General features: G+C 41.8%; 1 protein-coding gene across 1 annotated transcript; it reads right to left on the reverse strand.

Moving 5' to 3' along the window:
* Positions 1-16841: 16841 nt before the first annotated feature.
* ubl3b (ubiquitin-like 3b) lies at positions 16842-25834 on the reverse strand. The gene is made up of 6 exons (XM_062393748.1): positions 25675-25834; positions 25021-25126; positions 21211-21319; positions 20156-20242; positions 18984-19061; positions 16842-18393 (listed from the first exon to the last, which is right to left on the reverse strand). The coding sequence occupies exons 2-6, from the start codon at positions 25045-25047 to the stop codon at positions 18341-18343; spliced, it is 354 nt and encodes a 117-aa protein (XP_062249732.1). The 5' UTR covers positions 25048-25126; positions 25675-25834; the 3' UTR covers positions 16842-18340.
* Positions 25835-25917: the final 83 nt, after the last annotated feature.

Below are 25917 nucleotides of genomic sequence, written 5' to 3' on the forward strand. Positions count from 1 at the left end.
ACTTAGATTGCATGATTATGTCAAGGTTGTAAAGAAACAGCTACTGCTTTTAAGAACAGTTGTTCTTGCCATGCGAACTGATTTATTAATACAATATTTTGCACGACAGGTGAATTTGGCCATTGATTCTTTAATGGTGCTCTGATCCCACCAGCACGGCAGCATCCTCACAATGTCAGTGCCAAGCGAGTATCATATCATATTGCCATCTCAGTTTAGTGTGTAAGAATGCTAACTGTCAGATGAGGCTGATCTCAGTGTACATTTTGCAGGTATTTAATCATGAAACAAAGTAATGGAAAAATCTAATTGCTGTGGTGCTAGAGACAATTGTAATGATCATCAAGGTTAATAAGGTTCATCCTCTGGGAAACAGGAATATCTGTAGAAGACTGAATAGCAAATCCACTCAGTACTTAGGCCTGGATGAAAGGGGTGTATCAACCAACCAATCAACCAATCAACTAACCAACAAAGCAACCAACCAACATCACACTAATCAACCAACCAAATACCAATCAATCGATAACCAACAGAGCAACCAACAAACCAACCAACTAACCAACAATGAATAACCTACAATGGATGTACAACAACAGTGTTCTTTGCACAGCATTTACTAATTGCATTTTTTTTCTTGTGATATACTGGAACCTTTGACCTCTTCAGGCCTCTAGAAATGGTTCAAATAGGATAATCAATGAAGCAAAAACTACCTCTTCAAGTTGAACTACTCCAAACTGATGTGTACACATGTCAAAAATCATTTTAGGCCAAATACAATGGTGGGAAAAATCATTAAATACAAATCACATGATAACCTTGGGAATCCACCAAACGGCTCGGAGCAGTTTGGCAGTGATGTGTATTTTTCCTGCTTCTGTTTCTTGAACGCTCAGGTCCTGAAGGTCACTAACCCCCCTGCACAGACCCCAACCCCCCCGATCCTCACACCCTCATTCTTTCCAAGATGATTCATTTAAGAAAACTAGAAAAGTGCCACGCAGTCCCCCCCCCCCCCCCCCCCCCCCCCGCTGCTGTCCTCTTCATTAACATCTGACCACTTTTCAGGGAAGTCAATTATTAGTCTGTCACTGTGAAGGGCAATAAAAGAAAACAGATGAAGGAAGCTGAAAATAAAAGCCATCAGGTTATTGGCCATCTGTGTCACTTATGTTTGACTTTTTAATGCAGCGTTTGAGCAGGATTCCTTATATAATCTATGTCCTTACTGGTAGCTGTCTGAGCAGCCTGGAGGAAAACAGTGTGGAGGATTCCAGATGAGTGAGCTCAAGCTGGGTATGTGTGAGCAGACATACCTTAAATTTCCATGGAAATGAAGCCACTGAGCACAAGTCAAAGCCTGTAAAAGTCCCATATTGTACAAACAGAATCCATACCTTATATATTAGATTGAGTTAAATGCATTTTTATTTGAAGGTGGTGAGCGAGAACGTTGTCCCGTCTGCCCAATATGGGGGGGTCGATGGATCGAGACTTGAGCTGACAGGTCGGGGATCTATTATTTGGATCAGAAGCTTTTCTCCAACCTCTTTTATTCTGAGCCTTGAAATAGTAGAATGAACCTTTCTGAACCATCCTGTAGCTCTTGACCCTCCCGTCACGAAGGAACCGCAGAAACTGGAGCCGTTTCAGAGGGAAGTTCTTTAAAGATTGACTGTGGACACAAAGAATGTCGCCTTTCTCCTCTCCAGCTTGTGCCTCTGTGTTTTATGTCCCCTTTTTTTCTATCTTGATAGATTTATTGCGTCTTCACCCCGTCCCTTTCATCAAGGCCTTCCGTTCCCATCTGCCTCTTCTCATTATCAGGTCCAAACAGAGCTGATATTTTCCACATTTCAGCCCATGTGTCGTTCTATCATTTAACAAAGAGCTTCATCCTTGACAGGAACTACCTTTTCAGAAGTCAGATTTTCCCCTCTGGAAAATTATTTCATCCTCCTGTGCAGCAGATAGTCATCCTGCCGTTGCTCCCTGGTTCTCCTGCAGGGCCTTGCGGGTACGTATCCAGCCCGACTTCCCCTCGGCATGATGTAATTTCGGTTTGGCTGTAAGAGAAGAAAAAAAAAAGAAGAAAAACACAGTTAGCAAAAACAGAAGTAAGGAATGCAAACTGACTGAGTGTGATGAAGTCCATCAGGAGAGATGTGGGAGAGTGTGGCTCCTTATGACTGGGCAGAGTGAAGTGCAGGAAGAAGTCTACTGCTGAGATTAGAAGTAATCCCAAATAGTATTCAGCAGCAGCCTCTGGCCTCTGATTACATCCTTAAAACATCTCTCTGGAATGATATATGGAGATGAGAAGGGCATCTGTTTGCTTCAAGTCATTCAAGAGGAATGGTGGTCCCAAGTGGCAAAATAAAAGCTGGCGTTTAACCTCCTATTATCTGAACCAGATAACTATGACGTTTCACTCTAGTGTTGATTTTGAGTTTCGTTTTTTCATTACTAATATTATTCCTGCTGTGTTAATCATGACAACGTACAAAGTTTGACCCTGAAAACAATACCGTCCAACAGGGAAATTAACAAAAGCAAATAAAACCTTCATGAATAAAGTCTTCATGTACTCACGAAAAAAATAAAATTTCGCTGCAAACTCCCAGTTGAAGAAAACATAAAAATGCTTGATAGAAAGTCAAGAACGACAGGCACCAGAGCATGGCTCCAATATTTGGGTGACGGCTTCTTAAGTGATACCAGAGAAGAGAAATTGTGGTGGGAATGCTAGAAATGTGAGATGTGAGTTGTTTGGTGAGACCAGAGAAAACACAAACGTGCCTCTATCAGCAGTGACAACTGAAGTGTGTGGAGCCTCGGACGTCATACACACGTTATACATTGTGGAAAATGCAAACATGTGATCCTAAACTAGAATGACAGAAAGAGCGGCTCCATCGCAGCAATGTGGTTTGAATATCAAAAATTCAGTTTAAAAAAAAAAAGAGTTGTGATAGAAGCACAGCGAGCTTCCAACCACATGAAATAGATCAAACTCTCTAAAGCTGTTTCCATGGAGGAGACAGAGACAAAAAGCATTCAGCTCATTTGAGCGCAGGAACTAATCTGCTGTAAAGGACTCGGTAAACAGAGCCAAATATTTACAGCCTCAGAGCGAACATTCCCGCTGACTCTCGTCTGTGTGAGTCTCTTACTCAGGCACAAGGACTGAAAAGATCCTCATTCAACCCTTTGAGTTTGTACGTTTCTCCGTCAGCTCCCACTACGGCATTGATCAGTTGTTGCAACTTTTTTCAACCGAATGAAATTTTTCCACCTGTTCATTATCCCACTTGGACCAAAGATTGAATATAGAAAACAACTCACCACAACTGCAATGGTTTATGTAACTCAAAACCCATTAGCGTTCATATTGATTATTATATATCTTTATATGTGTACTCTTTAATGTGTGTCTCAAAACCTCTCGATTATTTCAATTAAAGATAGCATATTCTTCACATGTTTTCTGTAACTGCTCAGTTCTACCTTTGTTGAATCGGTTCCCAGGTGAATATTCAGAGCTTCAATAAGACTTGTAGATGTTCTTTAATGAAAAGTCAAATAACAAAATAAAAAAAACATACAATGGACATTTTGTCATTTAAGGCTGAATAAATTGATTCTGTGGGCTCTTGGGTTAAGCATAATAATCTTAAATATGTTGGTATGGTGTTCTCAAGCAGTTGTATCAGAGGAAGGCTCCATCTGGAGTCCTGTATCCATCACTGTGCCGGTCAGTAAGTGAGCGTGAGCAGATTTTCAGGCCAGAAATCCTTTTTAGATAATACGTTGACATCTGATCCATGGGTTGTACTGACAGTATCGGTGCAGGCTAAATTTTTCATTTCATTTTCAACTTTCCATGTTACACATTTTTATTCTATTTCCAAAATAGTTTTACATAGTTTGAATACATGTTTAAAAGTAGCAGTGGCTAATAATCATGTTTACTTCCCTGTCTCTTGCATCACAGTAAACATCTCTACATCCAGGCTGAGGGGCCTAAATGGAATGTACTGGAATGTTATCGCCACAGAGAAATGACAAAAGCCCCGCCCACAGGAACAACACAGTTGCCAGGTAACGAATAACCCTTGATAGTGAACACACATGCCCCCCCCCCCCCCACACACACGCACACACACTTGCATAGATTTACTTTGATTACTTAGAGTCTTACACTAACCGTGACCTAATTCTAACCATACCTTTGCTAACCTTAAAAAAATGTCTTCACCTTACAAATAAATTATTTATATTTTGTGAATCTGCATTTTGTTCTCATAATGTAACTTTGTAAAGAGATATAAGTCACATCAATATAATTAATACCTGGTCCACACTAACATTCATTTCATCAACCATTCACTACATCTGCCATCATAAAACAAGATGGAGATATAAACTACGTCGAATTTCGATGTTTGATCACACAGTGTGACCGTGGCGTGGCTTAAAAGTTTGATTACACAGCATCAAAACACGAGGTTCTGTATCTCGGACATACATGATCTAATGGACTCCTAACTAGACATGTAAGACGAGTCTATACAGAAATCATGACTTAAGATCACTTTTTTGTGGACGTATTCTATGTCCGTCTGTCGTAACAGTGTTTTCTATGTGCAGTTTAGGTTATTTCTCATCAAATGTAAGCAACAGATCCTCAGGCCAAGTCTCATCTTGCTTGCCACTTGTTTTTTTAAGTGAAGATGATTTAGACCCACAGTCAGCCGACTTCAGCCCTGGAACAGAACCCCGTGTCTCCTGTGCCCAGGGGCCTGGAGAGGCTGACAATATTGAGGCAGGTTTAAATACAGGATATTTCAAAGATTACCATAAATGTTTTTTAACCATTTTTTCCTCCATACTACACATTTAGTTTACTTCCAGTTCAAAGAAATAATCCATATTTTCTTCAGAAGCAGAGCAGATGAAGGTGAAGAGGTGAAAGCAGAGTGCAACAAGATGAGAGAGACTTTCAGCACAGGAAGGACAGGCAGCACGAAGTCACGAGACAGATCCGGAATTTATGAGAGATTTTCTACTAAAACTATTGCTGCAGTGTGGTCCATATTGTTCTCATTGGTGCAGTAAAGAGCTTATCCACTCAATGAGATATTTGGTGGGAGTGACTGTTTGAGTCTGTGCACACCACTGATGTCTGAAACACTTGAGGTGACCATATTCCACATTAACTCTTTTACTCTTAAACCGGTCATATCTTTTTTATGCCTCATGACCCCCAGTGTCATTCAGCGTGTTTGGGTCTCTGTCGTTCTTCTTGGGAACACAATATCTCAAGAACGACTACAGGGAATCTCTTCAAATTAAATTCAAACTTTTAGTTTGACTCAACAACAAACGGATCAGATTTTGGTGGTCAGTGATGAAAGATCCTGGTCACTGGGACTTCACTAAACACATGTTTTGCCTTCAGAACACAATATCTCAAGAACGCCTTCAGAGAATTCTTTCAAATTCGGTTAATATGTTTCTTGGATGGAAAAAATAACTGATTAGAGTTGGATGTTCATAGGTAAACGATCAACATCTCTGTGACCTTATAAATCACATTGTTAGTCTTGTGAATCCAGATCCAGATGCAGCTCAGACAAACTGACTGCCAGATCTCCTTCCCTCTCTTCTTATCTGCAGCTGCTAATCATGTTATTTACATGTAGGATTAATTAAGTGACACTGCTTTCCAACAGAGAACAACAGCAATGTACATAATTACTGTCAGCCTCACATAAACAGACACTTCTGAGGCAACATACTGGACAACTTGTCCGTGAATGAAGTTAAACAAAGCTGTCGCTCTGAGCCAAACACACACGTCACTCTCCACCAACCAATTAAAAGTTGTTAACAAGAGCTAGATTATCAGTGCACGTGTCGAGCTGTTACGACATCAACAAAGTGGAATTAAAGTGTGTTTCCACTGTTCACCTCTTCCCCCACCAATATATTCGCTACAGGGAGTTTTATGATTCTGCCTCTGCCAGAGCTGTGCAAGCTAAATGAGGAGCACGCCAAAAGAGTGCACTGGGAGGTTTTCATGCTTATGAAAAAATATATTTGAAAGGACGGGAGCGTGGCCTCTCTCGCTACATTCTTTCCTTTATCAGGAATTTCGCTGAGGTTTGGCGCTCACTCCTCATTGGAGCCTTTTCCTGTTTGCCAGGGAATAACGAGGCCTTGCATGTGCTGTCCCTGTGCACTTTGAACAGAGGCTGTGCTTCAGAGCTGTCCAAGTGATCAGGGCAACTCCACACCCACAGTTTAATCCTTTAAACACTGCACATCACACAAACAAAGCTGGCCCCCACTCCCAGTGTTCAAATCAGACCCCTGAAAGCCAAGCAGAGCTCATTTTCCCCGAGAATAATGCTCTCTATGCAGATCAGGCACAAGCCTCGGTTCAGGGTTTTGTCCCGGTGTCTGGTTCTCTTTTCAGCATGCGAACAGACTGATGAAGCAATGATGCTCATAATTGGATTCCTGCATGGCACATCTTGGCTCTATGCTCAGCTGGAGCTCACTGTTTTTGACCAGTGTTTAAGCTGCTGCTGATTAGGGTCTGTAAATTCAACAGACAGGGGATAGCACCCAGATTTACAGCTCCAAAAAGGCTTCACCGCCACGGCACAACATTCCAGCGACAACTGTTTAATTGAGAACTTATCTGAAGGTTATCCACAGCCAGATAAACAAAGCGACCAGAGGACATCAGCGCCTGTGAATCCGGGATGATCACAAAAGCTTTGCAAATCCATATCTGTTTATAATAAGTTGTAGAATCCAAAACACACCCCGAGCTAAGCCAAGGAAAACTTGGAGAAAAACTTGTCTGGCACAGATAAGCAGTTTGAGGATCAAGACGTTCTGTACCAGGAAGACCAGTAAATAAATGTCTCAGTCGCTCCACCTCTCCTATTTTTTCCATTCACCAAATATTTTGATAAGAAAGAAGAAATGGAAAAATAAGATAAATACGGATAGAAAGGAAAGAACATATTTCTTCTGAGGAAACTCTCTTTTGTTTTTCACTATTCCCTTTTCTCTTATCTCTCTCATTAATTTGTTTGGAGGGTAACCTGTAATCCTGATAAATATTACAGCCCGTCTTAATCACTTTAACACAGTGACAGTTGGTGCATCAGACATCTCACACCAACTGTTTCTGTTTCTCCCTGAAACACTTGAAGCAGCACAGACGTCTGGCGGCTAGGGCCATGCGGTCGGACGAGTGACAACAGTTATAGCTTAAAAGAGAGAGAGACTGACAGAGAGAGAGAGAGAGAGAGAGACAGACAGACAGACAGACAGAGAGGGAGAGAGAGACAGACAGACAGAGAGGCACATGAGGGGACTGAGGTGGTCGAAGCCTGATCCACACGAGGCTTGGCTGCAGCTGTGTCCTCACACCACACTCAACTCATATCTACATCTAGATTACCAACAATATTACTCAGCCTCACACACTGCTGATATCTTTTTATTAATTTATATAGATTACACAACATAATATTACATTCATTTCCAGTAGAATTTCAGTTATAGGAACCCTGTTGAGTTTAAAATCTCACTTCAGATTTTTGATCCAGTAAAGGCAAAGTTAAATGGAAGGATCCATTATGGTCTTTTCTTTGAGTTTAACCTCCACGTGCACAGGGTGGTTGTGTTATCATGAGGCTTATGTGTTGCACACGCCTGCCTGTAGATAGTATGTTGACCGCTGGTGATGCGGTAACGCGCCATATCAGGTAGAAAAACAGCAACTAGAAGGGCAACTGGAGAGCAGGGGATTTTTCAAATTGTGATTTATTCCCTTTTACATTATTGGTTTTATCACCCAGCTGTCTCATGTAAACACTGCGAGTTTAAAAACATCCAACAGAGGGTGTTGCCATGTTCTATGTGGTAAAGAACTCATTCAGTGTGGCCACATGCTGCAGTGATGTAGAGGTGCACCACAGGGCGTGTCAGCACACTGACATCGCTGAATGAAGGACCAAAGACCAAAATTCCTTTCGTCTGGTGTTTCTCTTTCCGTTTTTCAGTGACAAATAGAAACTCCCTGGGGAAATTCTGGTATTTTTTAGACCTGGGCTCTATGTCTGTAAATGTTGGTGTGTAAATGAAGTTGTGAGTGAGACGTCTAGTGGAGCGAGACATGTGATACTCTTAGCAATGACCCAGAATAATCCAGTCATTTATTGGCCACAAAAAACACGTTTTGTGGACATTTGGTGGACTTTAGCAGTTGCCCCATTAGATTGCATTGTCACTGTGATCTATACTGGACCGATTCCCAAAGCTTTATCTGAACCATCTACTTACACAACCACATTTATAAACATAGGGCCCACCTTAAAAAATACCGGTGTTCACCTTTAGTTTAATCTCTGTAGTTTTTCTCTTTTGTGTTTTCGCTCATGTCAGGACCACTCTTTGTTTCTCGCCTGGCTGCTGCGCTGCGTCCAGTATTTGTGTTAGTGTCGCTTTCTCTTTTCATGCAGGGGCCATGTAACCAGGAGGTGTTCTTGAATTATGAGCCTGTGACTTGGCAGGGTGTTGAACGACTGTCAGCTTAAAGAGCGCCGGTTCACCAGCTCTACCGCAGAACCAAAGGAAATCTACTCAGCCGCCAAGTCCCAGATGCCCTCTGGTCACCCACAACAAACACCCCAAGCATACATTAAAACCACAGAGGCTCCAACCTGCTGTCATTAGTTCCTTTCATATTAACACTTTTCCTCACTTCTCACAAAAAACGGCACCGTCATTAAATCCTGACCTACGATGTCGATTCTTTTCAAGCACCCGGATTGTTTTCACAGTTGTAGCTGTTGAAGCTCCCAGATGTAAAAAGCTGTTTGATGGAGGAATAAGTCCCCTGATGATGTGAAGACATCATTTTACATCTTCTCAACGATTTTACTGATTCAAATCAGAAATCACAAACATACTTCACTTTTAAATACAGCAGAAATAATTTGTAATTTCATGTAATTTTTTTCCTGAAAAATTCAAGAAAAGTTCTAACTTCTCGTATAAAAGGATTCTCTGCTTATCGTGGTCAGTGACAGCCATTACACATTAGGATTTTTCCATGCTTCACATTCTTGTGAAAACGATATCTCAAGAGCATCTTGAGAGGATTTTCTTTAAATTCAGTACAAATGTTCACTTAGACTCAAGGATAAAATGATTAGATTTGTCTGGTAGTAGGTCAAAGGTCATGGTTTTGGCCTCTTGAACATGATATCTCAAAAATGCCTCTGCGGAATTTCTCCACAGTTTGACCAGTTTCCACTTGTACTCAAAGATGAACTGATAAGATTTCAGTGGTCAAAGGTCATTGTGAAATCTGGGAAAAATATGTATGTAGACTACAACTGCATTGGTGGGAGGTGTTTCTAGATTAATTGTTAAACTGATATATTTGAATGTGGAAATATTTCCTGAACAAAATGAGACATTTGGTGACATCAGAAAATTCGATCAAACATGTTTACTATTATCTCTAAAATGATTAAATGACTAATGAAGAAAAGAAGCTGCAGATTAACTGATGATGAAACGTTCATTAGCTGCAGGCCTACTTAAAAGCTGCAGTGTTCTCAGATTGCACTTGTGGAGACTGTGCAGGCCTCAGTCCGCTGGCTGTTTCCTATCGAAATCCTATCTTTCGCTTCCTTTATACATAACAAAAATATGGAAACAGCGAGCGGGTTAAGGAACCACAAACCTCACCAACCTGCTGCTCATGAATCAGCTGAGAGCTGACAGCGCCGTAACAATGGACTCCACCTGACCTTTCTCTGTTGCTGCTCTCAGCACCAGAGCTGCCGCTGGCGCAGGGTGGTGAGAGTCTGAGGGTCTGTGCGAGCCAGCAGGGCGGCAGAGCAGAGCGCCACTGTTTCAACAAAAAATAAGTAGAGAAACAAATAGCAGACACTTCGGACTAAATGTCAGGGTTTGGTTTATTTCACCTGCCTGTTGAATTTGTCTTTAACACGGAGATGAAGCACATGAGGTTTACGCAGCCTGATGAATAAAAGGGAAATAAAACAAACAGGTTGAAGGTGTGTGCGAGCAGGAGAGCTGCTGCTGCTGCTGCTGCTGCTGGTGGGGTTGATTTCAGTCGGTCTCTAGTTACCGAGCTGTGTTGTTTCTTTTCCACAGTCGCCCAGACACCATGTGACAGACAGATGGAGCTTTAAGTCGTGACTCACACTGACACTCGCTTTAGCACCGCAGTGACCGAGCGTGACAAAGGTTTCCAAAGGGAGCACAGAGACAAGCTTACAGGCCGAATCTAAGTCCCTGAACTTTCTTTCTTCTCTGTTATAATATCTTGATTTTCTCAGCCGGTCTCGTCCTTCACAGGTTTTTTTTTTCTGCCGCTAAGACCCACACAAAGAGACTTATTCCACTCCCCGCTCTTTATTCAATCCCCACGTTAAGCTTTTCTCACTCCGCTCCCTTTCTCCTACTGTGGCTGTAATGCTGGGAAACTCTAAAACACATCCAACAATGTCCCTCACGTCAAGCAGGGCAGAAAGTTAACATTCAGTATGTCTCTCCGGCCTCCCAGCTCTCATCATCTGATACTCTCTCTCTGGGCTGCTTGAGGTGTCAGATTCTACCGGGTCAAGGCCCGGAGAGGCAGAGAGGGAGAATACGAGACAGATTACTGACATTCTGGGTGTGAACCCGTGTTATTCCTCTTCCAAAAAGAGATTTTTGTGGTTTCTTGGTGTACCAAGAGACGTACGTGTTGCCTCAGCAGTCTGGGCATGTGCAACATATTTTCTGCGCCCCACATGGTAAACGGCACGTGGGAGCGAGGCCAGGTATCTTAATCCCCATCACCCTTGGGATTCCCCACCAAGAGATCCCATTAGTGAGGATAAAAGCTGTAATGTAGTCCGGAGAGGCTCGGTGGACTTGTGGTGCGCTGCAACCCCCACAGGCCAGCGGTGACCTCCAACTGATCCCTCACTAACTGGAATTACAGCACCGGCTCCAACAGGCAGTGTAAAAGAGCAATGAACTGTAAAGCATTCTGATGTCTTAATGAACAACATACGCACAGACACCAGTCCTGTAAAGGACACCTAGAAATATGAAAAGTGCAGCTGGATACTCGCAGATTCCACAGAAACCGCTCCAAGCACTTTGAGGGTTTGCGGAGTGAGGAGAGGAGACTTTTCAACACTTTTTGAAAAAAAATTTGAGTTTTGTGGAAAGAAGCCACATGTTGCCGCAGTTTGACAAACCCACAGAAACAACAGTTGCATGAGTCTAAACATGAGCCTTGTGAAATGAAACAGAGGAATCTGAAGGGAGGAAACTCGTCTGCGTCCTCCTCAGACATACGGAGCGGTACATAACCCTGGGTCAGCATCTGGTGTCACTGAGCAATAATCACACACAATGTGAACACGTGAAATAATTCCGAGACTAGATCCAGAGATCAGGAAATGTATTCACCTTAATGATGTCTGGAGAGCGATCAGAGCGGGTGTCGGAGCGTGAACATTAGAGACACCTGAACATAGACGGCAACACGTGCTGAGGCGAGCGGGTCCAGCTAACGATCAGTTTTCTTGATTGTGAAAAACAACAAATGGTTGTAGAGTCACTTTCATCAAGCCAGATATAAGCTGAGGCCTTGGTTATATCATTTTAACAAGCACAAACCAAATCCAAGGTCGTTTATCAGCTCAGGTACACAAACAAATCAGCTCTGTAATCAGTAGGGGGAGGGTTCTGAATTCCTCTGGACTGTATTCACCATGTTTGGGCTCAGTTCTGTGTGTAATCACTTTAGCATGTTTCCCTTCGTAGTTTAATTTGAAGTGAAGCTGCAGGAGGAAGGTTTGGTCAGAGGCCCGTACCCCCACGTGACCACTTCTCCACGATCTGAAGACTCCTGAGAGAAAGAGTAGGAAGAGAATTTTACTTTACTGCTGTTATTCCCGTCACATTCAACCTTTTAGAATCATGTTTATTCATTATTTTTAGTGACACTAAATACTTACAGAACATATACTACGGCTCATATGAAGAAATGGGAAGAATCTGTGTGTTTAAGTAAATTACAAAGTAAATCAGAATCAGAATCAGAATCAGAATTCTTTTTATTGCCATGTATATTTGCACATACAGGAAATTGCCTTGGTGTGGTTGGTGCACAAATTACTTATATTAAACTATTACGTTTTTAATTATTGATAATATTATGTTGGATATCAAGGCAGAAAATGTGGTATTATGTTTATTCAAGAATATATCTGGGGAAATGAAACAAACGCATTTTATGACCAAGATAAAGGCCTAATTAAGTCCCCTATTACTATTAATGTGCTACTATTGCTCATACAAATTTAACATAAAAAGTATGAAGTACTTTTCTTACAGTGGCGCGAGTTGGAAATGTTGAAATAACTTTTATTAGTTATTTATCTTTATTTGCTTCCTGTTAACAAACACAAGACCAGGTCCCTTCCACTGAACTTCATAAGAGATTTATCATGAGCTAAAGCATGATGACATCATAGTCGCTCAGTTGTAAATGTAAACAGTTTAAAAGGGAGGATTCAAGGATGCAATGGTTTAGTTATGCAGTAATATTAGTAATTATACGTAACATGTATAAAGTGTAACGTGTAGTAAAATGTTCCTTATATTGTGTGCTGAAAAATAAGGATTACAAAAATTAAGGGGGCCATGTTCTGTGTGAGATTTAGATGTGTAAAGGTCAAAGTTCACCATCCTGAAGGCCTGAGAGGAGACGTCTTCTATATGTGAACACAGACAGACCTTGGAATATTCTGCTGCTGTGACGTCAAAGCAAAAGACTGCTTCTTCCTGACGGTGTTAAAATGCAGGAGTCAAAGGGTTCGACCACTCCTTGTTTACAGAAGGTAACAGACGACTGCGGCAGCAGCAGATTCTGCTGCGAAGCCTTTGAGTTTTCCATCGCCTGCTCGGCGGTAATGCTGAGAACTATTTGGTCTTGTGTCTGAACTCGGGAAGTTTCCATTTCTCAGTCCCTCCGGTGCACAGAGCCGATATTGTTGTCAAAGCCGCGGCTCTGTTACAGTGGCACGTCAGGGCTGAAGAGAGCGAGCAACTGGTAAATGAAACGTCAAATAAAAAGAGGTTAACCGGCCTCGCCCTCGGCCTCGCCCTCGGCCTCGCCCTCGGCCCTACGCCCTCCTGCTCTAGTCATGAGAATATTAAAGCTGTAACACTTCCTCCTCCTCCTTTTCCTCCTCCTCTTCCTCTTCCTCACACACACACCTGGGCAAAAGTCCATGTCCCTGCTCCTTCATGTGGAAACAAACAGCCACATAAACCAGTGTCGTTTTGCCAATTAGGAGGGGGGGGCGGAGGCGTGGAGATGGAGAGCAGCAGCTTCTGGAGTCAGCATGAAAGCTGCTCATTTGCGAACTCCCCGCTGGGTTAATTCAACCCCTGCATGAGTGTGTATGTTTTCACACTGGCCTACTGAACTCTTTCCTTTCAGGCCATCCCCGGACCTCTATTGTGGACAAATGAACACGATACATGTGTGGAGCCACAGTCACACGTCCCACGGTTAAACAGTAACAGTAAATTAAAATCGTCATCTTGTAGTGCTGGAATCAGGTTTTGTCTCTTTGGGGAACATGATGAGATTTGAAGTAACCTAGCTGTATTTATTTCACAGTAACTATCTGTAGACAATAACATGTTATTAAAAGTGTGAATTACAGGTATAGATAGGCATAGAAAGTAGATAGTGTGTGTGAGTGAAACCTTATGTTTACAAACATGAACTGTTCGATTATCAGTGTTTCTACAGGTTTCAACCAGTTCAATTTAAATCTTTTCGAGACAGTAATGGAATCAATTTGTTTTAAAGTGCTACAAAGATTTGTGCTACAATGGCCACCTGTAATTTTTCATTTGTTTTTTGTTGTTACTAAATTAACTCAACGAACAGATAAACTTAAAGCGGCGTTAGTGCTGAAAAAATATTATATCAACAATGATAAAGGTGAAATTATAAAAACAACTTCGGGGGTTTAAAATGTCAACAGTCAAGAGGTCTCAGTCCTTCAGTCCAGTGTGTGCGTGTGTGCGTGCGTGTGTATGCTTTCCTTTGTGTGCATGTTCACAGCTGGTTTTAATATAGGAGGAACTGACAGATAAGAAAATGGTCAGAAGCAGTGAAGGGAAAAGGAATGTACCATCACTGAAACTAGCATGTGTCCGACCCCCTGTGGAGATGAGTATCTGCTTGTTTTCTACAATCAATCTACTGCAGCTTCTCTCTGTTCCAACACAGAGCGGAGGAGCTGTGAAGAGATTGAAACTCCTTCAGTTTTGTCCTGAGCCGTTTCATAAACACACTTCTTAACTGCTGGAGATTCTGGGAAATGAGTTTATTCACTTCTTAGCATAAACGTAGTTTATGAAGATGTATACCACCATCACTGTCAGCATAGAAATATGTCAAAAAAGTATTTATATAAAATTTGTCAAACTATTTCATTTTTGTTTGTTTCAGTTCTACATTTCAAAAAATCAACAAATGAAAACAACTGCATAGTTTGCTTTTTTTTTTCTTGATTTTTCCCAATAAGTAGTTTAATTGTTTGCTCTGTTCAGGTCATGGTCTGCATATAAAGATGGACGATCACCACCTGGTGGCTGGCTGCAGTACAGGTCATAAACAGTGTCTCCACCATGTTAGTGGTTGGGACATGGAACAGACAAAAGTCTTTTAAATACATAAAAATGTTCTTAGATATGATTTCTGTCATTTTAGTTAGTTCTTATCACACTGACCGACTTGTCCAAGTTAGAGTATGAAACCTACCCGAGCCAGTCGGATTCGGACAAAAACTTGAAATGATATTCAGGTTTAGTCACGTTTGGTGGCGATCTATCTTTTACAGGATATGAACCTGTAGTCGTGATTGGTTGAGCATGTGTATGGGCGTGACATTGAAAGTGCAGAGAATCCAAAAGAAGTCATCAGCACAAGATGGCAGCGTTTGTATCCAGGGTGTTTGTGCTTCATTTCAGGTTAGAGGAAGTGGATACGTGGAGAATTCTATGGATCAAATGTTGTGAAATGTTTTCCTCTGAAAACCCCCCCATCATTCATCAGTCCCAGACAAGTATAAAAAAGAGCAGATATTCACATAGGGAAAGTGAATACTAGAAAGGGTTTTTAACTCAAATAATGAATGAATTATATCAATTGTTGCAGTTTTATTTTCTGTCCTTGATCTAATTGATCAATTACACATCTGGTTGTTGCCGCTCTAGTTTGCTCTCATGTCAAGTGCTGTGGTTTGGAGTTAATGGTTAAAACATGGTCTTGCTACGAGCTACTTCTGTCCCATAATTGTACAGTTTTCAACACAAGCAGTTCTACTTGAGAACAGTTTGACTGGTTTAACATTACTTCTGCTTGAGCTGGATAATCTCCCTCTCTCTGAACAGCGGCACACACAGCTGCCAAAGTGGGAGTGAGGCCCTTCATACTGGGACTAGTGGGAGGCCGGGCGGCTGAGTGTGCAGCCTGCTCTCCCGGGACAGACACACCAGCAGTGTATGTTGATTGGACCTGAGCCCACCCCTTCCAAAAATGGACTGGCTGCACGCGTGCTTTGAGTCATGTCGACCGCAGACGGCAGCAATTCATCCTGCAGCAGCAGCAGGTCTGAACGTGATGGACTTAAGCAGCAGAACTCTCAGTTAAAGACTCCTGATCACAGTTGTGTTTATTTTTCATCCTCCACTAAACTCTGTCAAACCGCAGCAGTGGCACAACACAGCTCAGATAAGAGTGAGTGGAAAATGTGAAGAGACAGAATGACAAGTGGTTTCAACACAATAGCAGGTCTTTTGGAAGAACAGCGTGTTGAGGAAGATGTGGGTGGACTGAACTTTTCCTAAGGTGCGCTGCCAGTGTCAACTGGAAACCTGGACGTGTCACGGCTGCACGGCTGGAGCCGAGTCCTCAGGGCGCTGAGGAGAGAGAGCTGCTGAACATCAGCTCTGCACAAAGATCCAAACTGATCATAACAACAGAGGAATTCGCTCACCACTCAGAGGAGATAGTGTCAGTAAATATCTGTCTGTAACTTTGTGTGGTTTTCTTTTAGCCTGAACAGATTGATAGAAACAGTTTATAAAAAGTGAATTAGTACAACTTGTATCAATAGATCAGGCACAAACAAATCTATGGCCCTAATAAACAAAACTTATTCCAATCCTCCAAAACACTGCAGCTGAACACGAGGACTATCACTCTTTAGACTCACACACAACCACTGCCATCTAGAGGCAGATACATACAACTACATCTAGTTTGATCATAATGGTCTTTGAAAATAACAGCATAACAAGGAAAATACTTCTCATGTGTATAATATATATGTATGCATAAATATATGCATTATATATTAATAGATTGTTAATTAATACTTAACAAGTAAGGGCATCATAACAGCACTTCATGTTCTGATTTTGTATAATGCTGAATTAAAAGTTTCATGCAATAAAATCATATTGAATTGATTAAACAGTTTATACAAAAAACTACAATGTAGTAAACTCTAGCCACAACCGTTTGGACAATGAATTATTTTGGTCTGATATTTAAATGCGTTTCAGTCTCTGACTTTTGACTCGACAAAACATGTTTGAAGATGATACTTTGGACCTAAAAGACAGAAAGTAAACACGAATAATTTCATTATTTTGTAGCATTTTGAGAAACTAGAACAGGAATCAAAAGCTGCTGCCGTATTTAAAGATTTATTAATTTATAATACAAGCTTTTATGTAGACCACATTGCATTTTAGTTTTGACATTTATTCATACTGCGCTAAACTTCATAGCAGTGACATTGATTGACAAAAACACAAACCAAAGGACACTCAATGGAAGGAATCAAAAGGTTTCCAACTGTTTCTGAAGAAACCGCAGCCCATCAAAACTCCCAGTGCACCACCTCTTTAAGACCACATGCCCTCGCTAGTCTTCAAACAGTATGCCACGTGCATCACACACCCTCAGACTCTCACTCACTCACACACACAGGCACAAACTCACCCACACTAAAATTCAACAAATACCTATACACAAGATAAAAATTGATATATTTAAATTTCAATATTAATGATATTACTGAATTTCACAATAAAAGGCAAACAAGAAGTAAAGACAGCATCCAAATGAAAGGAGGTGAAACACCACCAAAAATTTCCTTTTTACTCTTCGCCTGAGTGGGAGAAACTTTCCCCCGCCTTATTTTCAGTGTCCAGTAGAGGAGGGTCTCACACTGACCGCACGCCTCCCCCGTCTCCGCCCATCTTCTTCTTTCTGCATTTACGTGGCCCACCGTGTCGGTGCCCTTCGAGGGGAACGTTGAAGGTCTAGTCAGTAAAAGTCACTGGCAAGAGTGCGAACAGGACACCAGATGGCACACGAGCAAATCCTCAGCCTCCTCTGCGCTGGGAGTCTGTTCCTGTTCCCCGTGGACCTGTACATCCCTCAGGTGTTTACGCTGCTAATGAAAGTCTTTTCTCCATTGGTCCGTTGCCGGGAACAAACAGGATGCGGGAGATGGCACAAACGCCACTGGTGCTGATAGAGACCTAACAGTTCAGTTAATAAGACGCAGAGACAGTCTATGAGGAGGATGGCGCGTTTTCAACCACCTGGGGAACTGAGGTCTGTTCATCAAAAGAAGAAAATGTCACGAGGGAGGAGAGGACGACACAGTAAACACTTCGGAGTTAACAAACTGGTTAAGTGCAATGAGAGGGTTAACACCATCGAGAAAAAGACCTTGGGAAACATCCATGTGACTAGTAGGGAAGGGTTAGAGCCCACACATCCTTATAGCACGTCAGTGTCCATGAAGAGTGATGAGTTCCTGGGTCCTATTCACAACGTATGACAGCTCTTTAAAACTTGTCCAGCAGCAAAGGTATTGTTTTATGTAACGATCTTCAAATAAAAAGGAGAAACTACAGCAAAACTCTGCAGATAAAGTAAAAGTTGTGGGGGGGGGAAACAGTGAATATATATTGGCACAAAAACAAGCCTCAGATTGGACAAGAGTTCAACCAAAGAGGGTGATGGCCCCCCCCGACCAGACTTCCTGCGATTTACTCGAAGTCCACGGCTGATTGGATGACAGGTAGGAGAGAGCAGAGTGTACGCATGTTTATATGTGTGTGTTATGTATGTGAGGCCTGGGTAGAAGGGAGGGGGCCGTTCTCTGTTGCTTTACAAGAGGAGGCAGCAGTTGCTCTCTGTGGTTTTTTCTCTGTTCCTTTGACCTACAAAAGACAGCAGAGACGCAGTGTGAGATAAAAAAACATCCAGCTGAAACCAGAAGAAAACACAAACAGACGCGGCACGCGAGACGAGGCTGACGTTAGCGGCAGCAGCAGTAAAGGGCTCGCTGCATCGTGTTAATGAAAGGTCACGAAAAAGGACAATTGACCACGAGAAACAGACCTGGGTGAGAAATAGAACACATAATGTAGAATTACAGCCGACACAGATGAGGAGCTCAAAAGGACTAAATTAAGAGTTCTTCTCAGGGAAACTTTCACACCAAGACGATTAATAAAAGACATTTCCAGTGATGACCTCCGGAGGATGTCCGCAGAATTGGAGCTGGATTTTCACATACGCACAGCGCAGCAGGAGAGTCTCCGCTCCAGCTGGAGGTTCTCCGGAGTTCAGAGCAGGTCGAAAAGCAGCTTAAGTGACAGACTCTCAACAACAGAGGGTTCATCTTATGATCAGGGTTGTCTTTACTAAACATGATGAGTAGTTGTAAGACTCCTGATACAAGTGAATACTTGTCTACTCTCTAAATAAAAGAAAAGAAAGATAAATGAGACAAATGAAAGATGCTCACCATGAGAGTTGGGCTCTGGAAGAGTCTCCCGGGCAACCAAATGCATGACAGTCGTTCGGCCAGGTGGCAGCTTGAGAGCTTAAGACACAGAGATGAGTCATCATTGTTTAGCTGCATTTCATTTAATATATATATTATACAGATATTTATATATATGGACCTAAGGTGGCTAATCCTATGAGTATTATATGATGAACCACAGAACCAGAACATCTGATTGGTGGTCAGTACATCCCAGTTCTTTTTGACATATGTGCAATACAGGTACGGGGGCAGCGAGTCCATGAGGTCAAAGGTCTAACAGGATTAGAATAATCAAATCAGACCTGCTGTGTTTTGACTCAGCTGCTCATTTGAGAAACTGAGTTCACCTCCAGTTGAGGAAGGACATCAGGTAAACGGAAAGAAAAACTCAGAACAGACGCAGGAATTTTGTCATATCATGTATCTTTGATACTAGATGAGGTCATTAATACTGTATTTGAAGATATTTACCTTCTATTATTTACCTAATATTTTTTCTAATTCTGAATGTATTGATTATACTATTATAAAGTTCTGCTGTTGTAACTGTAGATCTTTTATGTTAAAAACGATAAACCAGTCATACCATCTACCTCAGGAGTTACTCATTGTAGGAACTGTTGGGTCTCTTTAAATTTCATTGACCTTTTTATGTTTTGATTTGGCTCTTAAACTAAACTGAACACCTTTTATTATAATTCATTCCTCATTTTGCCATGGATCTTTCTCTTTCCTTTCTGAGACAGGTGTTTGTCTTTTAGCATTACAGATATTGTAGATTTGATTTCTTATTTGTTTTCCTTTTGTTTACCAGTATTGATGGTCAGTACTCAGGGCTCTAAGTAGGGGTGGACATCTGCTGAGTGGAAACAGCACTGTAAATATGTTGTAAAGTACAAATCTACAGAACTGAATGTTTCAGTATCAGTCTTAGCACAAGGTTCACATAATGTAAATCTACAACTTGCTGCCACATTGTATTGCGTGTTACCTTGTGATTAATGATCTAACTGAACAATATGGCGCATGACAAAACTCCACTTACAAGGTGGCTGAAAGCTCTAGAAAGTTTCCAGTAAGTGGAATTTGTGTGTAAAATTAATTGTCGCTCCACATGAGTGTTGGCCAGATGGATGTTTGTGTCTTACCTCCCAGGGTAACGTTGCCATGAAGGAAGCGTCCCTGGAAGATGAGGCGCAGTATACTGGGGCTGCTCACCGTCTCCTCCTCCCATCCTATCACAGAGCAGAGACACAAATGCATCACTATGGGTTTGGTACTATGTTTCCGTTCAACGGAATATAGCTGCACTCAGATCTGAAACAGGACATAATGTCACGTTCCTCATGCTGGAAATAAATAAAAGATAATCAGAGAATGGAAACCATAAAGATCAACGCTGTGGTTTGTAGTCTGATGGTGTGAAAATGTAGTAAAATGGCAAAGAAACCAGCAAGAATAACTAATCTACAGTTAAAAAGAACAAACATATCATCAGGTCTGATCTGTGCAATGGACATCGTCTCATAATTAACTAAAATTGAGCATTTCATAGGAGCAAAAATACACAAACCCCAGTGTTTCAGCTAAACTAATATCTTAAATTATTTATATCTGGATTATTTAATATTCTAGCTCTCATTACATCACCTCAATACAATCATTACATTTCACATTTAACCTGTTCAATTTGTGTTATAATTAGCCTGTGTTGATTTTGACCTTGAAAATACACAGAGTATACAAGGTTTGTCCAAGGTGTGTCAACAAAGTAATACAAATCAATGAAATGTGTAGTCTTCAGTGTATTAGGTACAACGAGCTGAAACTAATGCAGTCTAATTAAACAGCTCGGCACCAAACTTTTATGAAGGTTATTATCAGTTTATGTTGAAACTGTGTTGAGAGGTACTGATTCTACTGTGTGATTATGTATAGGCTATTGTCAACAGTGCATTGAATTGCAGTATGATGGGCTGAAAGGTGTTCCTGTTATTTTTTTTACCTCATTCAAATCCCGGTTGATAGACTAAACAGCAGACAAAGTAAACAAGCTTCATGCTAAGAGGATTTACTGCCAGGTTATTGTATTAAACTACATTAGACTGCTGGGTGATATAGTTATAGCTTGGTGTCCCTAATAAACTGAAAAGTGAGTGCTAACTGATAAAAACACAGCTAACTGAATCCTGTGGACACATACCTGCAGGCCAGTTGTCAAACACGTGTTTGGCGATGTCTGTGGCAGAGTCATTTGGGGAGAAAGTGAAGTCTTGCGTTTTGCCGCTGACCAGGATGAGGCGGAGGTGCACCTAGAACAACAAACAAAGGCAGCCTAATCTCAGTCCATAGAACAGCGTCGTCTACCAACACAAACACCAAACCTCCATTAGAATTCTTCTTAATTAGTGCTGAAGGAATCCCTCCACTTCCTCTAACCTCCTCAGACATGAGGTGACCTTCAGAAGGCTGTGAAGAGACAGGCATTCCAGTCTAATTAGATTTATCCACACCAGATCTCCACCCTTCGACTGGGCGACTTCATTCACCGAGGGCTTACACTGAAGTGAGCCCCTGTTGCCGGGGACGAGAACAGATAAGGGTGGGTCTGAGGGGGAGAACACTGGCCCTTTAGTTCCAGGGTGCCGCAAGCTCCTCTCCGGGCTGTCGGCCTAATGCGATAACCCCAGATGTCCCAGACAGCTCTGGGCCATGTTATTAAATTTACATGGCCAGTGCGTAGCCCTTAGTAGGACTGTGCTTATGTGTGTGGGAGGGTCTTTAACAGTGGGGCTCCCTAGAAATGTTATCCTCTGGGCAACTACACACCAATCAATCTAGATAGAAAATACATATACACTAAAAATGAAAGACGAGTGGCTCATCTAGATTTCCTGAAGGCGTAATTATTGTACCAACATCAGGAAACCCACGGGGGACGATTCATACTCCTACTACAAGATTTAAAATTCGTAGCATCATTAAACATAATTAAGCATTTCCATTTAAATCAAGCATCGAGGTAAAATGATAAAACATTACACCTACTTCCAGCTTCTAAATTGAAATGACTCCCTGATTTGTCTCATGTGGACGTTTCACAGAAAAATTGATATTGAGAAAACATCCAAATTGGATTTTGGAAAAGCTTGGAGGGAGTTTTCTGAGATTTTTTAGTCAAAATAATAAGAGAAAATAGATGGAAGGTTATATGATGGGTAGATGATGGTTGCACAAACATTAGTTGAAGACCTTTATTGTTGAAAACAATACATGTACAACCATTTATTATTTATAACATTACAGCATCGGGGAAACAATGTGTTCAGTTGCTTTGCATCGAAAAGAAACAACGACTGAGGTTAAAATACAGACTTTCAGCTGTGAAGTGGGATTTTTACTTGATGCAAGGTGCAAGATGCATTATCAGGGCTTATCAAGCTTTATACTGCTGTTAACATTCTTGAGGGAGAGATAGGGAAGTACACACAGAAATGACAAGCACAAATGTACCTTATAAAATCATTTCAATGTGTGTCATTACTGAACAGCCGACGGCCGCTGTGCAATCACTGTGTTAAGCTCATCCTTTTTAGTGGATCAGGAATCACAGTGAGAAGATATGCAGTGTTACCACTTTGTTTACTATGCTCCTCCATCAAGGAGGATATGTTTTCATTTGTGTTTGTGTGCAGGATTACACAAAAACAACCCAAACAGATTTCAATAGAATTTTGCAGAGGGAAGGGGAATAACACAAGCATGAATCTATTGAACGTCCCTTCGGATCCAGATCAGGGAGCTGATCCAGGATTTTTCCCCCAATTTGTTTAACATTGCAAAATAGAGTGACTTTTCCTTGATTTCTCATTGAATATTTTGTGCAATTGGTTACAGATCCAATTAAATGTACCAATCTGGTTAATTTAATTGTGGTTTCATGAGGAGACTGATGGGCCTTGGCCGAGGTGTACGCTCTCCTGAGTACCATTCTGGTTTTTATTGAAAGAGAGAAGAATAATGAGAGTCTTCCTGTAGATTCTCACTATCAATTAACTTCAGAAGCTCCGAACATATAAAGGAAAACAAAAGCAGCCAGTCTCAGCCGATACAGTACCCACACGATATGTCCATCCAGATGCGTAGTAGCATTTCTGTGTATGTTAGCTACAACAGAATCTTGGATTCCTTTACGCAGGAACAATAATAGGACTTCAAGGCGGGCACACAAAGCTGAATACACCGATCAGCAACAGTAAAAGATTTGAGATCACGATATCCTATTAATTTGTCCAGTTATTCTTTGTGGTCAGCTCGTTATCTGGGCTAAACCATCGCTCTGAAGTAAATTATTGATCAATGTATGACCTCATCCAACGAAAGTACTTTTCCTTGTTAATCCATTAATCCATCATCTCTAATCAATCATGTCACTGCTTTAAAAAATATCTTTAGGGGTTAAAGAAAAACATCCCATCAACCAAATCTGCCGAGTGGGACATCTCTATTCAAGAGTTGCAGACGGAATAAATTGTCTCCGACATGTGACCTTCTAAAAACAGGTTGAAAATGAACTTTCTCTGGTTCACAAATCACAGAGGAGAGAACAAAGAGAATTAACCACGAGGTGTGATGGTCAGAGTGGGACGTCCTCACTCTCTGATCTGTTTACAAATACAATCCTCCCTTGGTGGTCCCTCTGCCCTTCCCTCCCCCCCTTTCTGAACTGAATAACCCCAATGTGGAGTTACACACCACGTCATCATTAACGAGCTTTGTCCCCGTCCCTTTCATCCCCGGCAAAATAAAAACAAAGTCAAATCTGCCTGGTTGCTCATGGCAACATCCTGTATCACGAATGTGCTCAAGGTTCTCCGATCCAACGCCAGACATTAAATTCTTTAAACACTGTTATGACTTTCTTTTTGAAGGGTGAACAGAGCTTTCAAAGGCTTATACATAATCAATGCTGGTCTGGTTTCCTATAAACAACCCAACACAAGCTAATACCTCAGGCGAGCTGCCAAGAGAGAGGATCCAGTAAATCGCACTCTGCCTCGCTGTTAGTTGTTACCTGATGCAGGTTTCCTGGATATTTTGTTTGATAATTTTGCTGTTTATATATACATTTTGGTTGTGGTCCACAAATGCAAAGGTCTTTAGGATTTGAGAATTATCAGGAGATTGTTTTCTTGAAAATGTTTGAGACTACAAATTCAGGGGAAATATTTATATATATAAAACTCCAACCGTAGGCTTTTCCAAGAACTCAAGTTGACATCTTCAAATACGTTTTTCCATCTAATAAACACTCCCAATACTCTAAAATGTGTTCATGTACTCATGTTTATCTTCACATTGAAATATTCAAACCAGAAATTTTAATTTTGGACAGAAATAGTAATTATTAATTGTAAAAGTAGTTGGAAGAATAATTGCAGATACATTTCTTAAAATGAAAGCAATATATTTCCCTTGTTGTACAACCGATGAAACAAAGACAGCAAAAGTTCGGTTAGTGACAGCTTCAAGAATGGAAAACATTTTTTTATTAAGTGAATATTTACAAGTTATAAATTCAGCTGCCAAGTACAGTTAGCAGGATTTTGCAGCTTTTCTTTATTTCTGACGCGACTCTAAATGTATATTGTCCATTCCTATGGTTGTGTGGGTCAAGGTGGGGTGGAGGGGCGACTTAGTAGGAGGGTACAATCAATTGGCGTCTAAACCTTGAAAGGAAAGTAGGGCAACGTTTTAACAGAGATTAGACAGATGGTGTTCACATGAACAGCAGTCCCAGTCCCAGCTAAGTGTTTGTGGGCATTGGCTAATCCATGATCGCCCCCAACCCCCAGACCCTGAATCATTTCAATTTGGGGGAACCGTTTCCGAAAATGTAATCAGTATAATGACACAAGTGATATAAGTATGAGGGATGGTGTGGCAGACTCCGTGGGCTATGTGTTGACATTGGAAAAACAATCTTGAGAAAGGTGGGCAGAGCCTCACTCACCATGTCGAGATCCCTCTGGGTGGTCATGGCTCAGGCGGGAGGAAAGACGTGGATCACAGAGAACGGGACGGGTTGTGGCTCAGCTGCGGGAGACGGGGCCAGAGCCCTGAAACACAAACAACAGAAACACTGTGAGACTGCCTCCGGAGCCTGGCACCGCAGCGGCACCGCACAGCACCGCAGACCCAGCGATCCGACATCTCTCCGCCAACAACACCTCCCCGACGCAGCGTTATCACCAAATCACCAGAACACGCGTCGAGCTCAAGCGCCTGACAGCAAATAAACGGTCTCACCTCTATAAATAAAAAAATAAAGCCGATCGCTGCAGGTCTGGTCTCTGCAGGTTGACAACTGACGTTAGGCTAATGAAGCTAGCGGGCTAACTCCGCTCATATTAGCTCAACTCAACCACTGCTGCTAGTTAGCTTGGTTACAACATTAAAATTGTTTTGTTTAGAGGCATCTGAGGATAATGCATCTCCCCGGGAGACACCACCTAGCTCCGGGTTTCGTGCGGACAGACGTCGAAAATAAGCTGCGGCTAATATAAGAAGGCTAGCGCTAGCATTAGCCACTGTGTTAGCTTATGGCAATTCTGCCGTCGCTGGCTCGCTGGCTGAATAAATGTGCCGTTCGTCTCGTCGAGCTCACCTGCATCGGATCAGTACGATGGAATGTTGCCTCCAGTTGAGTTGACGAATCCGCGGGGAGCGATTTTCCTGGGGAAAATATCGAGTGCAGCCGGATATCGTTGAAAGTTGGTATCGGTGGCTAATGGACGGGAAGGCGCCGGAAGTCAGCTGGTTGTAAACACAGATAACGACCGCAAAGCCCTCTGGGAGTTGGAGTCCAGAACGAATCGGCAAACCCTGCGACAACATGGCTGATATCTAA

This window comes from Platichthys flesus, chromosome 8 (genome assembly GCF_949316205.1).
Source record: "Platichthys flesus chromosome 8, fPlaFle2.1, whole genome shotgun sequence".
Taxonomy (NCBI): Eukaryota; Metazoa; Chordata; class Actinopteri; order Pleuronectiformes; family Pleuronectidae; genus Platichthys; species Platichthys flesus.

Coding starts and splice junctions, on each gene's coding strand:
- ubl3b (XM_062393748.1), bottom strand. CDS start 25,047: ATGACCACCCAGAGGGATCTCGACATG. Junction 20,243..21,210: donor GTTTGACAACTGGCCTGCAG/GTATGTGTCCAC, acceptor GCTCTGTGATAG/GATGGGAGGAGGAGACGGTG. Junction 18,394..18,983: donor TCCAGAGCCCAACTCTCATG/GTGAGCATCTTT, acceptor TGTCTTTTGTAG/GTCAAAGGAACAGAGAAAAA.